Source organism: Ovis canadensis, chromosome 12 (assembly GCF_042477335.2).
Source record: "Ovis canadensis isolate MfBH-ARS-UI-01 breed Bighorn chromosome 12, ARS-UI_OviCan_v2, whole genome shotgun sequence".
Classification (NCBI taxonomy): Eukaryota; Metazoa; Chordata; class Mammalia; order Artiodactyla; family Bovidae; genus Ovis; species Ovis canadensis.
Genome location: NC_091256.1, coordinates 86,117,093 through 86,144,319, shown reverse-complemented (window position 1 = coordinate 86,144,319; position 27,227 = coordinate 86,117,093). Strand labels below are relative to the sequence as shown.

Sequence of the window (27,227 nt, the reverse complement as noted above, 5' to 3'; positions counted from 1 at the left end):
TTCTTTTCACCAGCGGACTGCCTCTCTCTTCTATAAGGCCACCTACTCAGTCCTACAAAAGAGTCAAAGAATCATTGAATTTTAGCCTAGAAGAGAGGCTGGCATGGAAGAGTGGTCGAGAGTGAATGTGCTATTAAACTAGACTATGTCTGCAGCCAAGCAGAGGGCTTAAAGCTCAGACAACAAATGCCATTCTCTACACTCTTCTAGACCGTGGAGCCTGTGTGGTTGGATATGTTTCCTCTGAGCTTTCAGTCTCAGCTCTCAGCTCCCCTTGTACTTTTGAATGAATACAGTTCCTGGAATCTAGCAAATACAGCACACGTCTCCTCAGGAGTATTTGCTGCCTTTTTTTTTTTTTCTTTGGCTTTATAATACCAGGGCTTTCTAACCTCTCTGGGAAGAAGCCAACCTGGACCAGGGCAAGGAGATAGCTAAGCTGTCGGACTGGCCATCTGAAAAGGGAGGTCTGCGTGGATTCACCGGGGATATTGCCATGCCAGGCTGAGCCCTGCTTACCTCTGAAATGTTGATCCGACCCTCCTGGAAGGAGCAGGTGGTGGGGTCATGAGTACAGAGGTTTCGGTATTTGCACCAATGGCAGCGGAAGGCGCTGTTGACACAGGACAGGCACCTGCAAAGACGCAGACAGTAAGAGGCAAAGAGGAGAGCACACAGGGAAGGGAAGGGGGCCTGGGAGCCCACGTGCCGTGATGGAAGTCTGTCACCCGAGTCTCACTCTCAGGGGGGTGGGCCGGGGGGCATCCCCAGCCCTGAAAATTGTGGCTTCCTCCTCTAAGATGCTCAAGGGACCAGGGGACCAGAAAATTGAGGGAGAAACGTGTCCAGAGTGGGAATGTCTCCGAAAGCAGTGGAGTGCTGGAGTTGCTCTGTTTCCGCTCATGACAGCCAATTATTCATATTTTTAGGAATGTTGCAAGCGGGTCATTGACGTGATAGCAGCTTGAAACGGGCCACAGAGGGAGTATTTATGCCACAGAAACTGGAAAATGCCACCTAATAAGCTTTTCTCCCTGATTTCTGATAGCTAAACATTTGCCAGCCCAGTGCCACTTATAAGAGGGAACGGCCCAAGGAGAGCAGCGATAGGAACTGGGCCGACCTGGTTCCCGTTTTGCCTCTGGCCCTGCCATTAGGGCTGCCCTGAGTAAGTCACTTCACCTGCTGAATCGGAATTTCTTCATCCGTCTGTACTAAAACTTTTCTGTCCACTCCACGGGGTTGTTTTGTGTCAAACGAGATAACGTATAGGACGTGGTTTTAAAAAATACAATGCTAAATGTATTATTTTTAGGGGCTTAACTTACCTGTTACTTCAAGCTCTTAAAGCATATTTGAGTGTTCACAGGTGGTTCATATCACCTGTGTTTTGGAGTTTGCGTGGAGTGAATGGTATCTGCTGATAACTCTGTCGCCCTCTCCAAGTAGCCAGACATGGGAGCGACAGGCTGCGTGTGGCTCCTGCCCTTCTCGCCAGGTAGAGCGCCTCTTTCCCTCTGGTTTCCCCTGCATTCTGTGTATCATCTAGGCTCCCTGTGTGCGGTCAGACCACTGTCAGGGAAATAGGTTTGGCCGGTGGAGTTGACCTACTCGGTCCTTGCCAGATCCCCTAGTCCAGGACCCACCTGGCAGGCACATGGCCAGGTCTGCAAACTGGCGCCACCTGCTGGGGCTGTAACGGCATTCGGGCGGATGGGGCTTGATCCAGGGCCCATTGGCTTATAAACCATGGCGGACCAGGCGCGATATCCCATCGATGCTTCTTCCCCATGCTGGATATTTCCATCCCCTTCTAGATGGTTATTTCGTTCCTGAACTTAGGCCAGATGGATTGGGTCTTCCTCACATCTTACGATTCAGCAAGGAAATCACAAAAGTGGATCAGGGATGATGAGATCAGGGTTTTTCGAGAACAGGCTTGTCCACTTGCTAATTTGGTGACCTGCAATGGAGCACCTATCCCCTCTGGGCCTTAGTTTACCATGGTAAAAAGAGAGGCTTGAACACGATCCTGTGATTTGTAACTGGATGGGTAAGATAAGACAGTGCGTGGCAATAAAAGGTCAAAGATACTTGCTTTTCTTTCTGCTAAAACTTGCTGCCGGTGACAGCATCTCCACTGCCACGGTAATCCACGGTTGAGAGTGGTGACATCACCCTGGGGTGTTGTGGAGATGAGGACGTTCTCACAAGCAATGCGTTCCATCACCACTGTGCTGGAGCGTGAGAGGGAGGTTGGGGAATTCCCACTCCAAGATGCTCGCGGTTCCCAAAACAGGGTTAGCTGGGATTGGATGCAGGGCTTAGGGGGCGATTTTATCCGGTTCAGCTTCTGCGACATACCGCCTTGTCTTGGCTCCTCCCAAGCCACTTTTTATCACTTGTTCTGTCTTTCTGTCTCATCTACTGATTTGTCCCAAATGGGTCCAAGTGACGTCTCCTTCCTTAGCTACTCCGGAGACCCGAGAACTCCAGCAGATGATTCTCATCATGAAAATCCAGATCAGAAAAGGGGAAATGAATGAAGCTTGTTTGTCTGTTTTTATGGCTTAAAGATTCCTTTAGGGCTTAGCTGCTAACAGAGCCTTTCCCCACATGGATTGCTGGGTCCATCGTGACCACAGCCTGGACCCTCAAACTTGATGCCACTGGAGTCCTCAGGCAGATGCTGTCCCGGGCAACAGGAAGGATGGGGCCACAGAATGTTCCCAGGTGCTTCTCCCTCTGGCCTGGAGCTCTTGGTTGACCTCTGCTCTTACCTATGACCAAGGTCACATGGCTCTTACATGGCCCTATTATAGAGACCCTGGTTTCTCTTTTTCTAAATCACACAGCACATGAGTTTCCAGATGATGTGGAAAGAGTCTCAGTTTCACTTCAAGAGAAGACCGGCAGAAACTAAGTATGGGTCTCTCTCCACTCCTGGCCCTGATTTTTACTTATGAAGTGCGCCTGGCTTTCTGCACAGCGGTAAGAACTCATAGCCATGGCACTCAGCTGCTGGACGTGGCTGGTGAAGTCAGATGGGCAGCACCTAAGCCCCCTGGGGACCGATGGTTGGGTCTGGTTTTCGCTTCCTCCTTGAAAAGTTGAAGGCTCAGTGTGGAGCTCTGTAGAGCTGAAAGCCTCCTGGCTGTGTCCCAGCCCAGGTCCTTTATTCAGGCGCTGGGTGAGGCCATTTCAGCCTTGCCCCTTCCTCTGAGGCTGTCACCTCTGAGGCCCTCTTCATGTGCCCATGGATGATGTGGCTACATTCCGCTGGCTGTCGATCTCCACATTCAAAGCCACCACCCGCTGGCATAAAAGGGAGGACTTTCCCTCGAGCTCCTGGGTTGTGACTTCTGTTTCTACTTCAAACCGGTTTTAGCTTGAGAGTTGAGGGTAGGGTGTGTTGCAAGGGAGACTGAATGAGGTCAGAGGCTGTGGACAGCAAATGCCACTCAGTTTGGTATAACTGAATAAACTGAATATATCTGGAATATTTATGGGACACTTTTCGCTGTTCTAGACAAAGAGCCATGTCTGATCAGGAGACTGCGTGGTGAACGTAAGACCGTTCTTGTCCTAAGGGAACTTAGGAACCCACACACACACATATCCAGACCCGGGGCAAGTCGGCTTCTGGCCTGGCCCTGCCGGGACCCATTTGCTCACCAGCCTCCTCTGACCTCATCTCTAAGGGAGGGCGCTGGCCTGGGTGCTCTTCCCGTTCTGACCCTAATGACTGCTAGCGCCGCTAGGGGCGTGCTTACAGTTGGTGGGCGCTGCAGTTGTAGAACTTGAACTCAGTGCTGACGAATATCTTCCCTGTCTCCTTGGATCTCAGCTGCAGCTCTAGCCCAAACCAGTCTGAAAAAAAAAGGGGGGGAGGAGGAGAAAGTTACAAGCTGGGAGCCCAGTGGAGAGGCTAGGGGGTAAATCATTCAGCCACTCCGGGGCTCCCATGGGGCAGTGATGGCAGATGGAGCCTTCCTGAGTCCTCTTCCAAGAGTCCCTTTTGTCCTTCTGATCACCAGCCCATCACTGAGACCCAGACACCCTCTTAGGGAGGAGGTGACAGATCAGATCTTGTAGGGTCCCCTGCCTAGGTTGAATATGTTCAGTTACTGAAAGACTGTCAGAAATATCAGGTCACCAATATAAAAATAAAACTTTTAAAAATACATATATCAGGTCAAAACCTCTAAAAGCCCCCAGTTCTATGGAGAGAACCTACTAAAAACCACTGGCTGAAGCCACCGACGTTCCTTGAAGGGAAGGGAAGTCTGAAAAAACTCTTACGCACACTGTGCAGGCTTAACCCAAATAGGAGACAGGGACCTCTCTCTTCCTGAAATTTCCTTGGGGCATGACAGCTTGCTTTCAAACTTAAATGGATTTACAAGTCAAATTAGAGTCTGGCGTAAGAAGACCTAGTCTGGCAGCTGTCAGTCGGTCTGTGCTGACACTTGCCACCCTGTCTCCTGGGTTCCCTACTCTGGGCCAGCCTGATCAAGCAGCCCCGAGCATCTGACACTCACTGCAGAGGCTTCTTACCCTGATCCAGAGGGATGACAGGCACATCCTTGGGTCCCGGTGAGATGCAGATGACCTGGCTCCCAGATACTTGTCCCTCTACTTCCGTCAGGTTCCCAAAGGCACAGGAGATGCCCACAGACAGATCAGGGGCATCGCTCACAACCAGGCTGAGCTGTGGGCGGAGCAGAGAGACGATGCTGTGGGAAGGCCCTGCAGGGCTCAGGGGACCTGAGCTCCAGGCCTGGCCCTGCCGCTGTCTACTTGCTCACTCCTCTCCCCAGACCTCATCTAGGAAGAGGATGTCGGTCCAGGAGACCATCTAGCTTTGACCCGGAGCCATTACCGTAGCACTGCAAGGGGTGTTGCAGGGTCGGTGGTCTTTATTATTGACACTACTTTTCAGTCTTGTCCAGAATCATAAAACACTGGCGGGAGAGGAGGGGATGCTAGAGGTGGGGAAGTTCCCAAAACCCATCTCAGCCCGAACTCGTTTTGACATGAAACCATGCAAACTTGAAAAAAGCCAGTTATGAGTTGAACTCATCACAGACAAGCCTTAGGTTCACAGGAGAACATGTGTCACCAGCCTGCAGGTTTATAAGGAGTTTGCCGTTTGGCTGGCTCCCCACCCTGGCTGTCATGCAGGGGCTGGCTACCAAGGTGGTGGGCTTCTATTCTCGGTCGGCCTCTGGCTCTTTGCCCCCCGAGTGCTCCCCGAGAGCAGGGCAGTTGCCTCACAAGGCGCTTAGGGGATCAGAGAAAGGCAGGGAGTGGACACCAATGCCCTGGATGATGTCTGCGGTTCCCTAGGCTTCCAGGGAGACAGGCCAGAGGTCTGTAGACTTTTTAAGTTTGAATATCCTCCTCTGAATGGTAAAAATATCACAGACAGTCAGAAGAATGATCGAGAAACCGTTTAATAGCAAAACACCGCTCTGAATTCCGTGCCCTCGGAAGTGGGTTTGTACTAAATGACAATATGATATCTAAGTGGTATTGGAAACCAGAGGAGAGAAACGTGACTCCCAGTGGGGAGTGCCCAAGGGGGTTCGCGGTGACAACACCCCGTGTCTTCCGAGAAGCGAGTCCTGAGGGAGGGAGGTCTCGCTTTGTCTTCCCATGATGCCTGGAGGGCTTTCTCAGCCCCAGTGGCCATCACCTAGTCTTTCCATACATTTGTCTGCTGCGGAACCTCTGCCCCAGTTTCGTTTCCATGGGGCCGAGAGACTTAGGTACAAACGCTGCTGTTTGTTCCCTCAGCTCTATGGGAGCTAAAACCTCCCCGTGCGGATGAATGAACGCAAGTCTTGGGAGGTTCATTAACTAATTAGCATTCGTGAATGCCCATAAAACCTCCAGAAGGAAATAACCGCGCAGGCCCGAGGACGCGGAGTATTTGGGCTTGCACCTGGACAGGTGGTAAAGGACAGCTGTACCTCTTTAATATTCTCTTTTGGCACACCCTGTGAATTAAGCCTCAGTCTCTCTGTGTCTGTCTGTCCGTCTGTCTGTCTGCCTCTCTCTCACATACACATACAAAGGCAACTCCAAGTTCCTGTGGGCGACTGTACCAGGTGGTCCCTTGCAATCTCTATCATACACCACAGAATGGGATGGGATTGCATGATGCTGCAGAGGCTTGTTGCTAAACGCAAAATGTAGATTTACAAACCAGATCAATGGGTGACGGATCTGCAAGGAGCGGGGCGAATGACTGGGTCCTGGGTAACGACAGGCGTTACCATAGTTTTCCTCTAAAATGTCCTGGAGCGTGTGGAGTCTGATCCGCTTACACTGCGCTGGAGTTAAAGGAACACACCCACGCCTGTGCACGCGCTGTGCCCCGCCCCCAGGCCCTGCACGGGCTCACTCACCAGCCGGCTGTGCTCAGACACGGAGATGCTGCTGGGGTGCACCTCGAGCCTCACGCACTGGCTGATGCTGGCGGCAAATCGGTTAGGCTCCCAGGCCCGCTGGCACCGGTCTCTGCGGGAGCACCTGCCACAGACACACAGGGGTGAGCGAGGGGCTCTGCGGCTCTGAGGCCCGTGTCCGTCTTCTCAGGGTGAGCTTCACTTCTCCCAGAGGGCTCGGTAACTCCCAGATGGTCTCTACTGCGGTCAAAGACAGGCTAAGGGAGCGTTCCTGGTGGCTCAGTGGGAAAGAATCTGTTAGGGGAAGCACCCCGGCCAGGCACCACAGTCACCACTGGCATGAGCTGTTTTATGACTGGAGGTCCTGGTGAGGAACACGGAACTAAGAAGCCACCACCCACCGGAAGAGTTCAGGAAAGGTCAAAAGGAGACACCACATGTCCGACCCCCTCCCAGAATCCTCCTCACAGGCATCCATCTTGGCTGAACAAGGCCTGCACCACCAGGAAGGACTCTGAGTCAGAATGATGGGCTAAAGACAAGCTGGAAACTAATCCATCACCATAAAACCCGAGACTGCGAGCCACGTAGCAGAGCAGTTCTCTGGGTTCCCTCACCCTCCTGCTCTCTGCCCAGAGGCCTTTCCAATAAAGTATCTTGCTTTATCAACACGTGTATCTCCTTGGACAATTCATTTCTGAGTGTTAGACAAAAGCCCAGTTTCGGGCCCTGGAAGGGGTCCCCCTCCCTGCGACAAATCTGCTTGCCAATACAGGAGACACAGGTTCAACCCCTGATTCGGGAAGATCCCACATGCTGTGGAGCAACTAAGCCTGGGCACCACAACTCCTGGCCTGTGCTCTAGAACCCCGGAGCCGCGACTACTGAAGCCCACACACCCCGGAGCCCGAGCAACGAGAGGAGCCACTGCAATGAGATGCCCGAGCGCGGCAAGGAGAGAAAAGCCCGCTCTGCACCGAGACGCCCGAGCTTTGCAACGAGAGGAAAGCCCGCTCGGCAACGGAGACCCGGCACAGCCAAAAATAATAAAAAACAAATTAGAAGACTATTTAAAAAGAGGACAGACTAAGAGAAGTGGGATCAACGCCCCTCCTCCCAAAATGAGAGCAGCAGTTTAGACGTAAAGAGTGGCTCTTATAGACAGCATCTTTATGGGAAGCTCTGTGAGTGAGGGAGGGAAGGTTGGGGAACAGAAAAAGTATCAGGCAAAAGGCAAAGAATGTGGACTCTGGAGCAGGGTGCTTGGGTTCTAATCCAGACCTCCAGCCTGCTAGCTGTGGCCCCATTGGGCAAGTTCCTGGAAGTCCCCACGTGTCAGCTCCCCCAGCTGTAAAATGCTGGGCCCAGTGATAATACTGTATCTCACAGGGCTGGTATAACTATTAAAAGAATTAGTGTTTGGAAAACGGCCTGTTCTTGGCCCTACTAAGAAAAATATTAATGATGATGGCTATGGATATTATTATTATTCCCCACCAGGGGCATGTAAAACCCTGGATAGGGTCTTAGCTGTGTGGGATAGCGTGTGTGTGACCTTGTGGCTGGATTTCCGGCTCTTTGAAGACAGGGGCCATGTTTTATTCATTGAGATATTCCACCTGTCACATGGTTTATTTTCAATAAATGTTTGTGAAACACAGACGGGGAGGCACGGGCAGGGTTGCCTCTGTCAGGAAGCGCGCGTGGCGGCTTTGTCCCCCATCTTCATCTCTGGTCCTTGGTGCCGCGGGCCACAGCAGCAGGTGGGCACTGTGACCCCTGCACGCACGCTCCAGGGCTGGCGCTTCTCCGACCAAAGCGCCCCTCTGGGGACGCGACAAGAGTCCACCACCCAGCGGAGATTCCCACCGAACTCCCCCCGACCCTTCCTTGCCAGGCACATAATGGATCTAAATATGAATGCTGTCAAAGGAAAGAATTATGGAGGTTTAAGTGAATCCTTAAGATAGCTCTAAAGTGAGCTCTTGACTGGAGCCTTTATCTCATTGACTCACTGAAATGGCTCTTTTTTTATCATACTATTTATGGCAACAGCCCCAACAGAGATAAATAGCCTCTGAGACAATAACACACTTGCAAGAGCAAGGCCTACAGAAGAGACAGGAGGGTTTCAGATCCTCTTCGCCCCCCACCCTTGGATCCAGAGGCTCTTGAGCTACCTCCCTCAGCCCTCTGCCTCTGCTCAAATCCAGTGCGTGGTCCTGGCCGCTGGAGGTGGTCCCTCCACTCGGCCCCGTCACCCAGGCAAGGGGACGGCGGGTGGGTGGGCAGTGCCCAAGGGGCTGAAAATGAGGCTGGCCAGGAGAAGGGGAAAGTCCGTGTGAAACTGGGGAAAGGCGTGATGTGCACGTGGTGCGAGAGGCAAGCTGAGCTGCTGGAAGGAGCGGTGCATCCCTGGGAGGTGATGAGAGGGGAGGGGCTCAGAGCGCAGAGGAAGCCTGAGACCCTTCCTGAGGTCATTCTAAGTCAGCCCGGCTGACCTGGCCCAGGAGGAGGACGGGTGGTCTGGGAGACTCGGACATCGTGGCCAGATTGGCAGGGAGGAGCAGGGTGGTGGTATGGCTGGACCTGTCCACCGCCCAGTGAGGGGGCCAGGTGACCCAGGCCACTGCGAGGAGCTGGGGGTGGCTGTCGGGTTTCGTGGAGGGAGAAACCCTTGTGAGGAAAGAGAGCCTGCTGGCTGTAGGGCCCGCCTCACTGATGGGAACCTCAATGGTAGCCACCTCTCAATGCTGGAGACCCAGGTTCAATTCTTGGGTCGGGAAGATCCCCTGGAGAAGGAAATGGCACCCCACTCCAGTACTCTTGCCTGGAAAATCCCATGGACCAAGGAGCCTGGTGGGCTATGGTCCATGGGGTCGCAAAGAGTTGGACACTGAGTGACTTCACTTTTCCCTTTCCGGCATTCCTGGGGCCCAGCAGGGGCGGCATCAGTATCTCTGCCGCTTGTCTGACCCACGTGGTGCCACTCTGTCCGGGTTCTGGTGAGGGCATTTCTGGCAAAAACTTTTCTGAGGAGCCCCTTACCTCCGAATCTAAGCAGGGATCCCAGGATGTGTGGGCGCCAATCCAGTCCGGATTTTGCAACTGTGAGGCGCCTGCTTCGCTCCCTCCCTGCACAGCCCTTCCAACACCTGCTGCGGAGGCTGGTAGCCAAGAGTGATTGTGCAGGACCCTGAACTCTGGCCCTCCGCCTCCGCCCCCACCCTAAACCGGCACTTCTCGTGGGGGTGCTCTGCTGGCTGGCATGGAGCCCTGGAGTTTCCGAGGCCCCTGGGGAGCAGAATTCCTAGCCAGCCACCTCCCTCTCTGCCTTTGGAGTTTCTTCCCTCTGCTCTCCCTCTGGGGCTCTTGGAGTTAGGAAGCTTAAGTGCGATTTTGCATTTCTATTGGGCTGGTATTCAGTGGCAGGAGGGTGTATCTGAATAGAGATGCAGGCCAGCTGGAGTGAGAGGTAGGCTTCTTGGAATCACGGACTGATGAGGCCAGAAGGGTCCTCCCAAGGGTTCCAAGTCCATGATCATCATTTTGACTTGTGTAGCTTATCCTGAGATTCCTTACTGCCAAAGCATTTATTTAGCATTTGATCCTCACGGTTCACCTGCGAGGTAGGCATTATCCCTTTGTAGCGATGGGGAAAAGGAGGCCCAGGGTTGTCAGTGGACCATGCCGGGTCACACGGCCGTTCACTGGAGTCCAAACTCCAGGAAGGAGGTGCCTTGTTCAGGCTACAATCTAGAGACGCTTTAACTTCCCTTGCAAGCTCTTCCAGCACCACTAGCCTTCCCCGTAGCAAAGGTACAGACTTCAGAGCAGCTGGCCAGAGATGGAGGGAGTAGGGGTTGGGTTTTGGAGGTGAGACCACAGAGGCACCGCCCTTGCAAAGAAGGCACTCACGGCCTCTCTTCTTCTTTGCTTTCAGCACTCCAACCACGATCAGAATTACTGCTCAGCAGAGGGAAATTCCTCTCTCCCTGCAAACTGAGGTCACATCCCTCATCAACATTTCCAGGAAAGTACCTGGTCTTCTGCATTCCAGGTTTTTTTTTTTTCCCAGACTGTGCCAAACTTACATGTTGTGCAGGGCACACCAGCCACAGTGAGGGTCCCCTGAGCTCAGGCACTCCCCGCAAGTCGTGTACTGCTCACAGGATTCCACAGGGACCCTGGTGATCTGGCCGAGAGAAAAGACAGCAGGTTAGATCAGGGAGTGATGCCTCCAGACGGTGTGTTCAGACTCAATTATACCTAACCACTGTAGCTCAAATGGGAAAGAATCTGCCTGCGATGCAGGAGGCTAGAGTTCCATCCCTGGGTTGGGAAGATCCTCTGGAGCAGGGATAGGCTACCCACTCCAGTATTCTTGCCTGGAGACTTCCATGGACAGAGCAGCTTGGCGGGCTACAGTTCATGGGGTCGCAAAGAGTCGGACACGACTGAGCGACTCACACACACGTGCATGTGCACGCTGGCACTGCCACCACCCCTAGAGAGGAGACAACAGGGCTGAATCGGTCCTTCAGTGTTCTCATCTGTTTCCCCTGCACGGGGCAGGCACAGCTAACAGCCCCCAGGCTTCTGGCCTTCCCCAGGGCAGGAAGCAAGCCCTCCAGCCTCTCTCTGCCTGCACTAAAGTCCTCAGGAGGGCTGGGCCTGCTCCAGGAAGACGCTGGAAACGGTTAACTCTGCTGAAAGGCCATTGAGTGCCACCAACTAGCCTCTGAAGAGCTTTCAGCTGGGCTCGGGCTGAGACATCCTGCCTGCAAAGAAAGCACTGATAAATAAAGAGAGAGAAGGAGAAACTTTCCCTATCAAATAGTATTCACCGAGTGGCACCGTCTTTTTACCGCCAACCAGACGCACCACCTGGATCCAATTAGCCTATTCTCTGATGTCTGTATTCAGTTTTCCCTAGTAAATCTCCCGTCCTTTGAAAAGTCTGGCTAAATGGGAACAGAGATGAGCTGCCTGTCTGATGCCGTCTTGCTGGGGAAAGGGGAGTGTGTAGCTCAAGCCCGTGACCTGCCCCCCTACTAGAGCAGGCAGCCTTCCCTTCCTGGCTTCTGGGTGAGGCCGTGCTGGGACAGAAACCAGGCCTGTGTGCTCATTACTCACCCTTACCTGCCCAGCGGGTGTTAACATTAAGGCCAGGCAAAGGGTCAGAAGATTGAAGTCTTGCATTCGGTCTGTCCTAGGTATCTGTCGATGGCTGAGCCCGCAGGCAGCTGGGCTGCAAAAACATTTGCTAGGCTGGGAATGGGATCTCATTTGTCAGGGCAGAGAGGTTCCCCACCTACTGGACGTGTGAAGTCAAGTGGAAACACAACCTGTGGTCCAGCAGCCCAGTGTTCCACCTCTGGCAGGGGGATGAAGGGTCTGATGGAGACGCCTTCACAGCATCCTCCCAAGAGGCTCGGGATGGAGTCTAATACGGCTCACCCAGCAACCATTTATCAGCTGTCACTGCGTCAAGGCTCCAGTGCTGTGTGCTAGAGAAACTGCAGCGAACCGGACACAGATTTGCACCCCCGCAGAGCACGCAGCCCGCGGGACTTGGTAATTACAAACCGAGCCCTACTCTACATTGTGGCGAACATCCATCGCAAGCAATGGTTATATGCCCCGGGGGCCTTGGCAGCTTAAAGGAGGGGCCGCTCAGCACAATCTGTCTAGAAAACGGACCAGCAGCTGAGTATGGGTGAGTCAGGGTAAGAGCGGGCCTACTACAGATGACTGGAAGGGCCTTCCTAGCTGAGAGATTACCACGGGCAAAAGTAATCATGGCTGTTGGTACATGCAAACTCAGTCCTGTCCGACTCTTTCAAGACCCTGTGGACTGTAGCCCATCAGGTTCCGCTGTCCATGGAATTTTCCAGGCAAGAATACTGGAGTGGGTTGCCATTTCCTTCTTCACAGGATATTCCGGCCCAGGGATCAAACATTCATCTCTTGGTCTCCGGCATTGGCAGGCAGATTCTTTACCACTGCCTCACCTGGGAATCATGGCTCAGTTCAGCTTAACTCAAGCGTGGCATGCACACTGGATGCGACGAGCTGCGAGATGAGGCTGGCGTACGTAACCAGGGGTCAGACTGTGAAAGGTTTTGGGTACCAACCCCAGAAACCTTCCTTCTCTCTATTGGGTGCCCTCCCCCCACCGACTCATTTGCCCCACATCTTAACACGTAACATTCTGAATTACAAAGCTTTTCCCTCTGAGTGACATGATCAGCTTTAAGCATTCCTGAGTTGCCTTTAATAATAAAATAAATGAGATGCAGAAAGCATAAGTGTAAAATCTGGAAATTTAGTTTAAAAAAGCAGATATTCTAAGTGGAGGTTGGAGGACAGCTGGTTTGAAATAGCTCATGCATGACAGATGTGTGGGTTTGAGTGGACTCTCAACTCGGAGGTCCAATCGGACCTGACAGGGTGATGGCACAGCTCTGGGGGCTAACTGGGTCATAGGCCGCGTTAATGGATGTGGTGTCGGGACAGAGGTGCCCCACCCTGGGGAGTTTCCAGTTCAGGGCTGGGCAGCCTGCCCCTGCAGACATGCAGCCCCACCAGACAGACTTCCCAGAAGGGTGGTCACGATGGAACGGGACCCAGCACTGGCATCTGAGGTGCAGCTTGAGAGACCTGGATGTTTCTTTAGCTCAGAGACGGTGAATCTCAAGGGGGAGCACAGAAGTGGTTTGCCGTGGTTTGAAGGGCAGCGCTGTGACGGAGATGAGACCCAGGGGTAAAGAGATCCAGGAAAGCCCAACAGAAGAACGTCAAGGCTGTCCAATAATGCAGCAGACCAGGGTTCCAGCAGGGACTCCCGTCCGTGGGAGGCATGAGCTGAGTCAAGGGGACGTGTCTGGGAGGCTTCGGAAGGTATACTTCTGACCCAGAGGAAGGCCACCTGAGTCCTTCTAGCTCTGACTTTCAGGATGCTCCTAACTCCTCCCTGCGACTGCTGAATGACGTGGACGGTTCAAAGGTAATCTCCAGGCATGCCACTGGCCCCTGACAGCACCCTGCCTTAAGGAGTCCCCGTTGACCCCTGACTCATGGCCTACGATCCCTGCTAGAAGCACCTTTCCAGCATGTGACTGCCAGATGCTCTCCCCGCGGCCCTTCCCCGCGCCTGGGGGCCCTCAGCCCTTCAGGGTATCTGTGACCCCAGTCGCCCAGGGGGGCTTCCGCTAGTGCCCTCCCCCTCCCAACCTGCCCTCGGAGGCCCGAGAGCCGCGGTCCAGTGCCCGGCTCCCTTTCTTGGGTTTCAGGCTCTGTGTGAGTGATGTCTGCATCTGGCTGGAAATTAAAACAACTGTCTGCATTGCATTCGGCCCGTCTGTCAAAACACAGCCCTGCTCTCAGCAGCTGGGGAACGGGGCCCTGAATGGGAGCAGTGTCTCTGGCAACAAAGCCCACTTTCACGCCAAGTGCCGCGGAGATAGTGAGAAGCCTGTTCTTCTCCAAACACGAAACCAACTGCACAACTATTTTCCTGTTTCCTGGGCCCTCCTGGTGGGAATTTTTTTTTTTTTTTTTAATACACAGAGTTGAAGAGCAAAGTGAAACAGGAAACTTTTATGGGAGTGGGGGGTCCTAAAACTTGAATTTATTCTCTTCTCGGAGATCTAACAGCCATATACAAACCAGAGGAGAGAAACGTCACAGGGGAGTGGAGGGCGGCGCTCAGAGTCAGGTGTTTCCACGGCTGCTCTGTCTTTCCTATAATCATGTGCTTCCATATTCATTCATCAACTTGTAGGCATTGATCACATCATACAGAAAGGCCAGTGCTGGGCACTTTAGGGCAATAAAATCAACAGTAGCATTAAAACACAGCCATCACCTTCAAGTTGCAAGCAGCCGAGCAATAAAAACAAGAAAAGTGATGTGTGTTCTTAGGTATCAAAAGAGGGCTGAGGGAATTCGGAGCAAAGAAAAGACTACTTCTACGTCGATGCCATCCAGCACGTGGGCCAGTGTGGCTGCCAGCATCTGGAAGGGGCTAGTTTGAATTGAGACACGCTCTAAAGACAACCGGACATAGATGACCCAGCATGGGAAACCGGGATGGAAAACAGCACGTTACTAACTCTTATTGACTAGTGCTGAGAAAATTTAGTAAATCTGGGGTTAAATAAAACCTAACGATTGATTTCAGCTGCCTCTTCTTACTTTTTAAAATATGGTTGCTAGAAAACTTAGAAGGACACACGCTGCTGGGTGCCTGGCGTTTTGTTCTCGTGGGGGGAGCGTGGCTCTAGACAGGCATCCCAAGGAGGCTTTGTGAGGGGTGTGGCCTGGGTCTGGGTCTTCAAGGTGAAGATCCAAATGAAGAGCATGCCGGCTGGAAGGAACCGCATGAGCAAACAGGAAAGCTGAGCTTGAGGGTCAAGAGTGATGAGTATATAGAATTCGGGGAGCAGGTCTGGGTTGACTCGGGAAGGACAGAGAAGTCCACACAGCTGGAACACACAGTGTAAGCTCTCCAGCTCATCACTTCTTGGCCAAAACAGTGTCCTCTGTGAAGAGGCATCCTGGATCCTCAAACCAACACCCTTGGCATGACCCGTGAGCTTAAGAGACATCAGAATCCAGAGTCCAACTGAGTCAGAAATTCTGGCATGAGGCAGGGCCTGAGAAATGGTTCCAACAAGCTCTCCAGCTAGTTTTTTTTATGAGAACCACTGGTAAACGTGACCTCACATCCTGGGAAATCTTTCTAAATGTCAGGCTCTGCCCGGGGCCACGAAGAAATAGAATCGAACTCTGCCTCGGGGCCGAAGAAGGAGCTAGACTGCTTCTCGGGGAGGAGAGCTGGGGGCTGGTGTGGGGACCGCTCCACGGCCCAGGAGGAATTGATTCCAGTATCTCTGAGTCTATGGCGGACCTGAAGGAACCGAATTCAAACTCCTGGGGTCAGGGGCCACTCAGCTGGCACCAGGCAGGCGACAGGTGGGCACTTGCTCTGGGGCCTGGGGGAGGATGGGCTGGGGGTGCGCGCTGTCTCGGGGAAGCTCTAGAACGAAAGGAAGCTAGTCCTGGAAAGCGTCCACCGCGTCAGGCGGGGCTTTGTCAGGCTGACTCAGGGTCTAATGGGACACTCGATGACGACACTTTAATTAGTGTTTGTTTATTATGATTGTGCTTTCATTATGCCGGAGGCTCCCCCGCCCCCAACCCTGAGTGCAGGGATCCGGGTGGCTGGGTGGGCACACGGGTGCGGCGGTGAGGACAACCCTCCCCTGCCGCCTCCACCGCCTTCTCCCCTGGACCACGGGGTCACGCCACACTGGAGTCCACCCACTGCTCACTCGGCATTCATCTCCACTTGATCTTAGGTCTCGTAATTATGCCTCTAATGAATGTAACTGCCCTATTAAGTCATTTACTTAAGAAACCCTCTTCATTAAAGGTGACTCATACTGTGTTCTTGGCTTCTCCAGCTCCGGGGCCCCAGTCTCCAGGGCCTCCCCTTGGCCTGAGTCCCAGGGGCTCATGTGACACGGGTGGGGCTCGGCAGGGCGCACAGTTTGGAGTGGCCCCTGCTCCCCACCCGCCCCCGTCTTGGGGCACGGGGTGAGGGGTCTGGCTCAACAAGGGGTGTGAGAGCAGATGATCGTCGGTTTTGGGGACAAGTCACCAAGGGAAGGGCTAGAAGCCGCCTCCTTCCTGAAGGTCTCGAAGGACATGGCACACCCGCAGGGCTAGGACCATCCGGGAAGGCCCTGGAGACCTCTGTGACCCTGGTGGTTACCATCAGCCTGGACAGTTACTCCGTCAGGTGCCAAGCCGTCCCTCTTCAGAGAAGAGCTCCCCAACAGTGGAGCGAGGGACAGCAGAATCGAGGGGAAAGAGAATCAAGCCCGCGTCTCTGCCACCCTGTATGGACACCTAGAAGGAGCTACCGGGTTCTGAGAATCCGGGGGTGTCTACGGGAGAGGCACCTGAGTCGGAAGGAGACCAACGTAGAGATTCTGACTGCGGGCTGGGCCTGGGTCCCCCGTGACCCTTCAGTATTTACAAAGCATTTATACGGTGGGCTTCCTTGGTGGCTCAGAAGGTAAAGAATCTGCCTGCAATGTGGGAAACCTGAGTTCGATCCCTGGGTTGGGAAGATCCCTGGAGAAGGCCATGGCAACCCACTCCAGTAACTTTGCCTGGAGAATCCCAAGGATAGAGAAGCCTGGTGGGTGGGGTCATAAAGAGCTGGACACGACTAAGCAACAACACACACAAAGCCCTGCACTGGGCTTCCCAGGTGGCAAAGAGCCTGCCTGCCAAAGAGGAGGCATGAGAGACCAGGGCTCGATCCCTGGGTCGGCAAGATCCCCTGGAGGAGGGCATGGCAACCCACTCCAGTAACCTTGCCTGGAGAATCCCCAGGGACAGAGACTTGCGAGCTAGAGTCCACAGGACCGCAAAGAGTCGGGCTCGGCTTAGCATGCAAGCTCTCCATTGGGCATCAGGCCACACTCTCTGCTCTCTGGAGCCCATGGTTTGGTCGAGGACAAAACCAAGGAAACTGGATCATCTTAACATGGTAGAACAGACGCACGATGGAGGGACATGGGGGACATCAAGCAAGGGACAGCTGTGACTGAGAGGACAAAGTGCAGAGGCCGTCCTCAGGGGCCTTCCATGTGGGCAGTCGGCTCCAGAGCGGGCAGGAGCCCTTGGCAATTGGGCAAGAGAGAGACGGAGAGAGGGAGGAATAAGGGAAAGCCGTTCCCCAGGCCGCAGGGGCCCTGGGGACTGAGTGTTTCACCCCCTGCTTCCCCGGAACCTGTGCCCCGCCCCCCCCCGCCCCCAGCCAGATGTCCCCACCTGTCCCCACACATGTCTCCTGCCTCCTGCCGCAAGCAGAGAAACAGCGGCCTTCTCAGTGGCTGAGAGCCAAGTGACGGGACTAGGAGGGCACACACACAGCCTGTGTGGAAGCATGCAGTTGGCCTGAGCCACAGCCTCGGGGTCCCCGGGGCCCCCTGGCAAAGCGCACAGCAGCTGAGGCACAGCCGGCTCCCGGAGCTGCCCTCCCATCTCTCGTCCCTTCTCCTGATGGGCCCTCCCCACCAGCCCACCCTCTCTTCCCTTGGAGCCTCTAGGGTCTCAGACCTCCTTTCTGCTCTTTTTCCCAAACCAGATATGTTTTTTTCAAGAAGCAACCTGATGCTCATCTACGGTCACAGGCCAAGGGCAGGCTGAAGGGAGGCCCTGCCAGGGCTGGTGTTCGGGCTGGGCTCCGCGGCGCCATCACAGCCAGGCCGGGAGAGGGTGTGAGCACGCTCTGCATGCTTATCTCGTTCGCTGTGCTCAGCTCCTGCAGGCAGAGAGGCTGCGGATTGTTAGGTAGAGGGAGATCCATTTGCTCCACCAGGAAATAGAGGTGCCCAAGGTGGCTCAGATGGTGAAGAATCTGCCTTCACCATGGTGGGAGACCCAGGTTCGTTCCCTGGGTCGGGAAGATCCCCTGGAGAAGGAAATGGCAACCCATTCTAGTATGCTTCCCGGGAGAATTCCATGGATGGAGCCTGGCAGCTTACAGTCCATGGGGTTGCAAAGAATTGGGTATATCTGAGTGACTAATACACACGAAGGGTTGGCTGAAACCCTGGGGCCCGTCCCAGGGAGTGGAGAAGGTCAGCTGGAGGGGAGGGGGTCCTCCGTGGCCTTAGTGGTGACATGCTATTAGGGATCTTTTGGAGAAAAAGAGGGACAGGAGGCTCAGGCGTCAGTCCGGAGGCCGAGGTCAGAGTGGGATTCAAAAGGTGGGAAGCAACCAGAGGGCAGGCTGGGCTTTCATCTTTCTGACTCCACTGCTCTTAGGAGCTGGCCTGAGCCTGGCAGTTGTTACTGGCTGGCACGGATGGGCAGGGAGGAGTCTCTCCTCACAGGCTTAGCCAAATCTTGTCAGCCCCGTGGGGAACAAGTACAGCCGGCCTGACAGCTTAGGGCTCTGCCTTCCCTGTACGCCCGATGGGGCCAGAGTTCAGGGTTCTCACAGGAAGAGAAACACGGGCACAGACTTTCAGGGAGGCCTCGTCCAGCCCCCAGCCCTGGCCACAGTCTCTCAGGCACCCAAGCCAAAGCGGACCCTCCAGGGACAGGCCAGCCTTCCCAGGCTCCAAACACACCTCGTACAATAAATAGCCCTTTGGCTCCGCAAGACTTCATGGAATAATACCCTTGTGCGCTCTCCCACGCTTTACAGGCAGAGCTGATTGTCAACTGGATGCCTGAAGCAGCATTTTAACCTCGTTCTCCTCTGCCAGGTGTGGCTGGGGGCAGCCGTGAGACCCCCTCTTTGGGTCTGAAGGGGACCGAGGCCTCCGCTGAGGGCGCCCCGGGCCCACGCCACCTTCCCCTGAGCGGGCAGTTGGCTGAGCTTTGTCCAAGGAAGGGGAGGGGGCGGCCGTTCACCTGCGCCTGCTGCACTGTGTCCTCTGTCCCCTCTCCTGAGGCTCACACCAGCCTCGCAGGGGAGGGAAGAGACCCACCTTGCTTGTTACAAAGCTGCTGCTGCGGCTGCTGCTGCGTCGGGTCAGCCGTGTCCGACTCTGTGTGATTCCATGGACAGCAGCCCACCTGGCTCCCCCGTCCCTGGGATTCTCCAGGCAAGAACACTGGAGTGGGTTGCCATTTCCTTCTCCAATGCATGAAAGTGAAAAGTGAAAGTGAAGTCGCTCAGCCGTGTCCGACTCTGCGACCCCATGGACGGCAGCCCACCAGGCTCCCCCGTCCCTGGGGTTCTCCAGGCAAGAACAGTGGAGTGGGTTTGCCTGAGTCTTGGGTTCAATCACCTGCCCTAGTTGCATGCCTTGCAGGTGGCGGAAATGGCACTGGAGTCCGGGTGTGCCCGACTGCCAGGTGGGGGTGGTGAGGGGGGTGTGGCGGCATCAGGCAGGGAAGGTCCCTCGCCTGAGGCTGCCCCAAGGGCTGAGGGCTGTCAATCAGGATCACCTTTCTTCCTTCTGGACACGGGGGCCGGCCCTGTACTGACACTTCCCCTCTTGACTGTTGCTGGCCGCGCGCTTGGCTTTCTCTGTTTGCTGATGGAGAGTCAGCGGGTGGATCTGGAGCCAGACGATACAGGGGCTGATGTGAGAGGGTGAAGAGGGGGAAAGGCTGGTGGGGCTGAGGATGCCCTGCGGGATATCTTAAAAACCTGCCAGGACCAGAGCAGTGGAAATGAGGGCCCACACCCCTACCCTGAGCCACGAGTGGCCCCACACCCCCTATCCTGAGCCACGAGCCCTCAGCCAGTCCCGCCTGGAGGCCGAAGTGGCAGGGGCTTCCTATCCTGGCCTTGCTAGTCATTTGCAGTGAGACCTCGGCAAAGCGACTTAACCTCTTCAAGCCTCCCTCCCTTATTTTTAAAACGGAGCCCACCATACCCATCTCACTTCATCCTGCCTGCTCATCAGGGAGCAGAGCCCTTCTGAGCTCCTATTTTCAGCTCCAGCCTTTCCAACGAATCAACTTCCCAGTAATTAATGTGAAGAAGTCATTATTTATTGTTTGTTCCCAGGGTTAGGTCCAGTTCTTTAAAAATCAATAGTGATGTGTGAGAGCCCCTTAAATCCTCATAAAGTAAACACCAATCCAGCCCCCTGCCCATCCTCTGAGCTGCCAAAGTCACGTGACTAATAGCATCAAGAAGGAGGCGTGAACCTCCCAGGAAGCCAGCTGGAGTTTCTGGACCCTGCGATTGCCACCAAAGCAACATGCAACCTTCTGACCAGAAGCTGACCCTGGGGCTGTCTCGTAAGAACTCCTGACTATCTGGACCCCCGAGGGTGGAGTGAAGTTCAAAGAGAAAAATCTATTTTTAATGACTGGGGGGAGAAGAGTGGAGTGGCTGAGTAGTTTGGAATAATTAAAGCTATCTATCACTGTGAGAATGGGAGCCAAAGTTGGTTGAACTTTTCAATGATATATTTTTTTCCCCTTCTCATTCATAAAACCCAGCAGAGGGTCATGTAGGAGTCAAAGGGGAAAGGATGATGGGGAAAGCAAATTCTGGCCCCAAACAGTAGAATTCATGCTATCGATGAACACTTGGGTAAGGATGGCCCCTCCTGAATCCTTTTGGTAGAGGCCGTATTTACTTTGTCCTGGTTAAGTGGGGCTTTGAAGGAGATAGTCTTCAGTTTCAAATCCAGCTGCTATGATGATCAGTGAATAAATGGTCCTCATTGACCTCCTCGTGCCTCAGTTTCCTCCTCTGTAACAATGCTGACAATAATGATATTAACTTTGCAAGGTTGTTTGGAGGTTTGAGTGACATTTGTACATGGAGAGCCTTGCACACAGTTGGTGCTTAATAGCGGTAGTTACTGTGCTATCTCTCGGTGCAGACCCACTGAAGGTGGCAGTGTTTGCAAGGGAAGCTGCAGGCTCTGCACTCCGCGTGGGGTGGTCTAGAGGGAGCCACCTCGTCTCTCTGTGCTGAGACTGCTGATCCGTCATCTGGGGAGAATTACATCTGCACAGTCCCTGAGACTCTTCTCCTTATTCATGACACAGTCCCTGCTGGAGGCTGAAGAACACAGGACTCTGAGGCTAGGGGCCTAGCTTCAGGACCCTCGCCTGAAAAAGTCAAACTGGGCTTAGTCTCCTAAGAAGGTGGAACTTGGGTGAAGGAAGGACAGAGGGAGGAAAGTGAACGGGAGAAGCAGAAACATCCGAACACCACACCACACTTTCTCAGACAGGACTCCTGCGCCAGACACACTAAGAAGGTACAAGGAGGGCCCTTTCTAGTTCTGTTTTCCGGAAGGATCTACAAAGCAGCAGAGATGCTGATACTATGTTGTCTCCATGACAACCGTGGATTTATTCAGTGAGGGAAAGCAGGTGGGGTAGGAAATAGGGGATGAGAGGATTTGGGAAATAGGGCCTAAGGAATAGCTAAAACAGATCTCTCACCTGGAGACCAGATGGCTGGGATTAGAGAGGGCCCACAAAGCTCCCCACAGGGCCAACATCAACTCGTCATCAACCCCAGAGGGGGAGAGTGATGATGGCAAGGGGATGGAGTGATGAAGCAAGGATCCCCGTCACCAGCCCGTTCCCATTCATTCATTCACACTCCTGTGCGTCCAGGCTTTTCCACAGGCCCCTGGATGCCGAGGGCCCAGGGCAGCCTTGCCACGTGGAGCCTGAATCATCTGAGCGTGGGACATCTGCCCAGCACAGCCTGGTTTCTGGGCCCCACTCCTTCAACTTCGGGCTCGCCTGCCTTCCAGTCACCTTGAGAGCAAGACAGGAGGGCATGGCCCTCCTGTTAATCCTGAGGTCTCTTTGACGGGTCTGCCGCCCATAAGCTCTAAAAGGTGAGGTCTGGGGAACACATGTACACCCATGGCTGATTCATGACAATGTACGGCAAAAACCACTACAATATTGTAAAGTAATTAGCCTCCAATTAAAATAATTACAAAAAAAAAAAGGTGAGGTTTGGGGAGGGAATCACCAGGGCGGTGAAGAGGCTGCTCAAGACACCTGGGTAAGAACACCTTTGCTGTTGCCTGGGTAGGAGGTGGGCTCCTTCAGTGTTATCTGAGAAGGGGACTCAGGGACTCCTCTAAGATGGCAAGTGGGCCTTCAGGACACCCCTACTCCCCAAGGAGTTCACACCAAGCCCCATTTAGCAGAGTTGCTGGCATTGCCTCCCAACCAAGCTCCAGTTTCTGATTCCTGGTGCCCGACGGCACTTCTGCCTCGGGTGCTGGCACGCAGGGTTACTGAGACAAGCTGGTGGGGTCTCAGGACCTCGATACCTTCCCTGGAATACACTTCCGGGATAGTGAAGGGCCCCCGGGTTGAAGTTCCCAGGTCATCTTGATGTAGGGAATGCAATCCTCCCAGACAGTAAAAGCTGGACTCAGCTCTGGGTAAGCCAAACCTCCCAGGCCCCTTGTCAGCCCACCCCCAGCAGCAGCTGCGCACATAAACAGAGCTGTCTCAGCCCTGCCCACAGGAGCTGGGTCGGAGACGGGCCCCCTCCCTGCCTCAGCTGCCACACAACTCCAAGCGGACCGGAAGCCACTGCGAAACGGAACTCTGGTCTGCAGTAGACCCAGGGAGTGCGTCTTTTCCGTCATCTCTCAGCGCGCCTTTCTGACTATCTGACACGACATCTCGTCCTCCCTGACACATTTGATGTGAAAACACTCTGATTTTTCTTCGTATGCTGAGTGACTAGCTCCCCTAGAAAGGACAGAGAAGTTTCTTGCGACTTACAGCTTTCTAGGACAAGTTAGTGGGTGTTGGATAAGTGTGTGCACGTGTGTGTAAGAGGCAGAGGTGGAGGATACGATTGTATGTTACAAGAGTCTCCTCACTTAATAATAAGATTTGTAACTTGCTTTCAGTATGTCTGTATGGGTGCTAAGTCGCTTAAGTCGTGTCCAACTCTGAGACCCCATGGCCTGTAGCCCGCCAGGCTTCTCTGTCCACGGGATTCTCCATGCAAGAATGCTGGAGTGCGTTATCATGCCCTCCCTAAGGGGATCTTCCCAACCCAGGGATCACACCGGCAACTCTTATGTCTCCTGCATTGGCAAGTGAGTTCTTTACTACTGAGCCGCCTGGGAGGCCCTGCTTTCAGTACAGAGCTCGCTTATTCATTCATGCACTCAATTCATTTCCCTGGAGGACGGCATAGCAACCCACTCCAGTATTCTTGCCTGCAGGATGCCATGGAGGGAGGAGCTTGGCGGGCTACAGTCTATGGGGTCGCAAACAGTCGGACGCGACTGAGCGACTCACACACACTCCTTCACTTAACCTGAACAAGGCGGTGTGAGGCTGAATGCCGTGCCTCGGTGCTGCTTTGGGAAGCTGTAGAGACGGGCCAAGTGGATAAAGAGCATCCCCGCTGGTGGAGAAGCCAGAAAGGGAAAGATGAGAGGTTCAACGGGGAGTGAGCCCTCCGGGCTGAAGGGGCCAGTAAGGCATTAACCGGGGCGGGAGGCCTGGCAAACTTGGTGACATCTTCAGAGGCGGGAGTGGCGGAAGATGCTGTGTGAGAAGGGAGAAGCGGGAGCAGGAGACGGCCACGCGAACGTGCAGGGAGAAGCCGAGGGACGGGCGTGCCGGGCCTCGCAGGGGCCAAGGCGTGGCGCCCAGGCGGAGGCGGAGGAGGAAGGGGCGGAGCTCGGCAGCTCCCTCCCTGCCGGGCGCTCCCGCGGCCTCCGCTGCGGGGCCCATCCTCACGGCAGGCGGGGCGCATGGCCACCCCGTCTCCCTTCGCCTCCCACACTTCCTGTGCTCTGCACACCCTGGGCTCTCCTCCTCAAAAAGGCGTGGTGCTTGAGGGCACGGGCCCCACAGTCACGCCGCCTGGTCCAGACCCCTGCGCCTTTGCTTCTCAGCCAGTGTGAACCGTGGCACGTTCCTCAGCTCCGAGCCTCATCTGTGGCTTCCGTGGTAGCTCAGAGGGGAAAGCATCTGCCTGCAATGCGGGGGACCCGGGTTCAGTCCCTGGGTTGGGAAGATCCCCTGGAGAAGGAAATGGCAGCTCACTCCAGTACTCTTGCCTGGAGAATTCCATGGACGGAGGAGCCTGGTAGGCTACAGTCCACAGGGTCACAGAGTTGGATATGACTGAGCGACTTCACAAAATGGTGATAGCTATAGCACATACCTGTGTAGGATTTCTCTCTGCAGATGGGGAAGAAACTAAGGCACAGAGAGGCTTAGCGAATCTCTTGATAGTCACACAGTCACAGTGGGCTTCCCTGGGGGCTCAGACGGAAAGCATCTGCCTGCAATGTGGGAGACTCGGTTCGATCCCTGGGTTGAGAAGATCCCCTGGAGGAGGAAATGGCAACCCACTCCAATATTCTTGCCTGGAGAATCCCATGGACAGAGGAGCCTGGTGGGCTAAAGTCCATGGGGTCGCAGAGTCGGACACGACTCAGCTACTAACACCGCATTAAGTAGGTTGTAGTCAGTAAGTCGTAGAGCTGGGATTCAAATATTGGCAGGTTGGCAGAACCTCCCCACTAAACTGCCTCTCAGGCATAAAGGGTGACATGGGTCGGAAAACACTTAGCCCAGTGCTTGGGATACAGCTGTTAGCTATTATTAATACATGAAGGGCCGGCTATATATTCTGTGTAGGCATGGAGTTCAAAGATGAATAGACTTTGGGTCCTGATCCTGAAGCATTCATAGTATTGTCAGGAAGACACATGGGACGCCAGTCATCACGGAATCGCACTATGACTGGGATATGGCAAAACTGCAAGAGCAAAGAGGAGGGAAAATCAGGGAAGGCTTCTCAGAGGCAGTGTTCTGTAACCCTGGCCTCGGCTAAAATGCAAACAAAAATCAATACCTTCCCCCTGCCAAAAAAATAAAAAATTCAAAAACAACAAGAAAAAAAATGCTTCTTGGAGGCAGTTTATAATCCAAATATCCCAGCCCAGTGTTTGAGCATTTTAACCTCTGCTCCCCACCCGAGCTCACATCCCCATTCCAGACTCTTCTGTCAGCGTGAATCCCACACCTTGCAGGCAGGCCTCCTCTCCTGCTCTGCATGGTTTTGCCTCCTTAACTTGCTTTGCGCACACGTTCCTACTTATCAGAATGTCTTTCCCTCCTGAGCACGCAAATCCCTGCTCCACGAACCCTCTTCCATTGACCTCTGTGACCCCTCTCTCTGAGTCTAGAATCCGATCCTCTGCCCAACTGGCAGGACTCTGAACATATTTTTTAAACTCTTTTGAGGTCTCTATTCACAGGGCTCTACTTTCTATTTCTTCATATGAGATATCCCTGTATGTTCCAACTCCAGTTTCTTACATAAAATAGGTCTATAAATACCTGCTGAGAAGCTAATCACACTTACCGGGTGATCCAGGTTTTATTTTAAGCTCCTTAAGTAAATGTACTAAGAACTATGCAAAGACGCTGTAGGTGTGGCTGAGGCTCCTGGCATTCTGCTGGGATCCATTAGGTGACGCGAAGGCTTTTTTTTTTTTTTTTAAATAGAGTTAATGTTTATAACCCAGCAGAGGTGCACGGTGTCATGGAAAGGACATGACTATTACTGTCAGAAGCACTTGGCTCAGCCGCACCATATGCTCAGCTGTGCTGGGTGAGCCACTTAACCTCTCTGAGCTTCAGTTTCCACACCTGTAAATATCGGTGGATGTCAGAACGAAAGCATCCACCGAGGTGCTGAGATACGACTGCTGTCTGCTGAAGTAGGATGGCTGGCTTCAAGCAAGATTTCAGAGTAGGTTCTTAAGATCCAAGTACATGAATCTTCTACCCTTTACTCTGCATCCCCTGACCCAGATTAATGCAAAGTGGTAGAAGAAGAATGACAGAAGGATTTTGTGAGATATTCGGAAGAAGGCCCTGGGATGCCGTAAGCCAGCCACCCTTCATTGCGGGTTAGTTCCTCCGTTGTGTCCGACTCTGCGATCCCATGGAATGAAGCCCACCAGGCTCCTCTGTCCATGGGGATTCTCCAGGCAAGAATACAGGAGTGGGTTGCCATGCCCTTCTCCAGAGGATCCTCCCATCCCAGGGGTCGAACCCTAGTCTTCCACATTGCAGGCAGATTCTTTACCATTTGAGCCACCAGGGAGGCGCATTCATTATGACCTCTTAGGAAGCTTGAGATGCATCCTCAGGACTGCAGGGGTCAGAGTGGACAGGAAGAGCTGGGAAGCAGGAAATCCAGAGAGTAGGGTAGCGAGCTCTTGGGAGACACAGGGAAGGCAGGACTTTGGGAGGCCACTGAGCTCCCTGGTGACGGTGACAGGCTAAGGATGTGCAAGGACTCAGTAATGACAGCCTCAGTGGGGGAAGATAAGTGACAGAAACAGAACTATGTCTCCCCACCTCTGCTAGTGGGGAGCATGCAGCAGACCCAGGGCGCTGGGGGAGAAAGATGTGGGCATCAGGGAAGTCCAGAGTTTTACTTCTAGTCTGGAACCAGGCATTATATTCCTGGCTGGAGACTGTGTTTGAGACATGAAGGACTTTTTATTATCCAAGAGTGAGATGATGAGCTAAGCAGCCTGCCCCATGCGGAGGTGAAAGGATGAACACAATAAAGCTGTGATTTGGTTCTCCGGCATACCGGTTGAGTGTGAGAATGCTAACAACTGCTGTTCCCAGCTCGCTTGTTGTCATGAGGGTCACATGAAATGCGAGCCGGAGCAGTACCTTGTTCAAGATTGAGTTTACCGCACAAACGCAGGGGAGTTTATTGGTGTTATTTCTGGGGATAGACTGATAACTTATTGATGACATGATTTTTTTTTTAAAGGAAATGTTGCATGTCAACTCTTGGATGCCTCAGCAGACCATTCTTTCTGAAATTCTGGTGTCCTTGCGGTTAGTGAACAGGTGTGAGGTCTCTTGTTCAAACTCAAGGGTCAAAGGGATTTGTGAACAGCCACAATGGGAAGGAAGCCTGTCAACCCAGTTGCCTTCGTCCTCCTGGAGATGCAAGTGCGATCATTAAATAAGACATCCCAAGCTGGTCTAAGTTAGGAGACCAGGATGTGGCGAGGAACTGGCTTCTGGCTACAAGCCCTCTGAGCCCAGCCAGGCAGGAGCCATCAGTCAGACTCTGCAACCTCGCCTCGCCTGGAGGCTGGTGCAGGGGACGGTCCACATCGTTCCCTTCCTCACTTCTTTCTGTTCGTGGCCTCCTGCGATGGTGGCCTCAAATGTAACCAATGACACGGAGCCTCTGAGCATAGAAAGGAGTGGAGGGGGAGGTGGGGAGATGCAAGACAGACAAAAGATTCTTTATTAAAA

At 53.7% G+C, this 27,227-nt stretch overlaps 1 protein-coding gene across 1 annotated transcript in view; it reads right to left on the bottom strand.

Moving 5' to 3' along the window:
* The window catches only part of PLXNA2 (plexin A2), a 226,595-nt gene that overhangs the window by 72,316 nt on the left and 127,052 nt on the right, over positions 1 to 27,227 (bottom strand). Inside the window, exons 5-9 of the mRNA XM_069544266.1 lie at positions 10,508 to 10,608; positions 6,414 to 6,537; positions 4,558 to 4,711; positions 3,774 to 3,870; positions 520 to 634 (exon numbers count right to left, since the gene is read on the bottom strand). Coding sequence (XP_069400367.1) covers positions 520 to 634; positions 3,774 to 3,870; positions 4,558 to 4,711; positions 6,414 to 6,537; positions 10,508 to 10,608 — 591 coding nt within the window. The remainder of the gene's footprint in view (positions 1 to 519; positions 635 to 3,773; positions 3,871 to 4,557; positions 4,712 to 6,413; positions 6,538 to 10,507; positions 10,609 to 27,227) is intronic.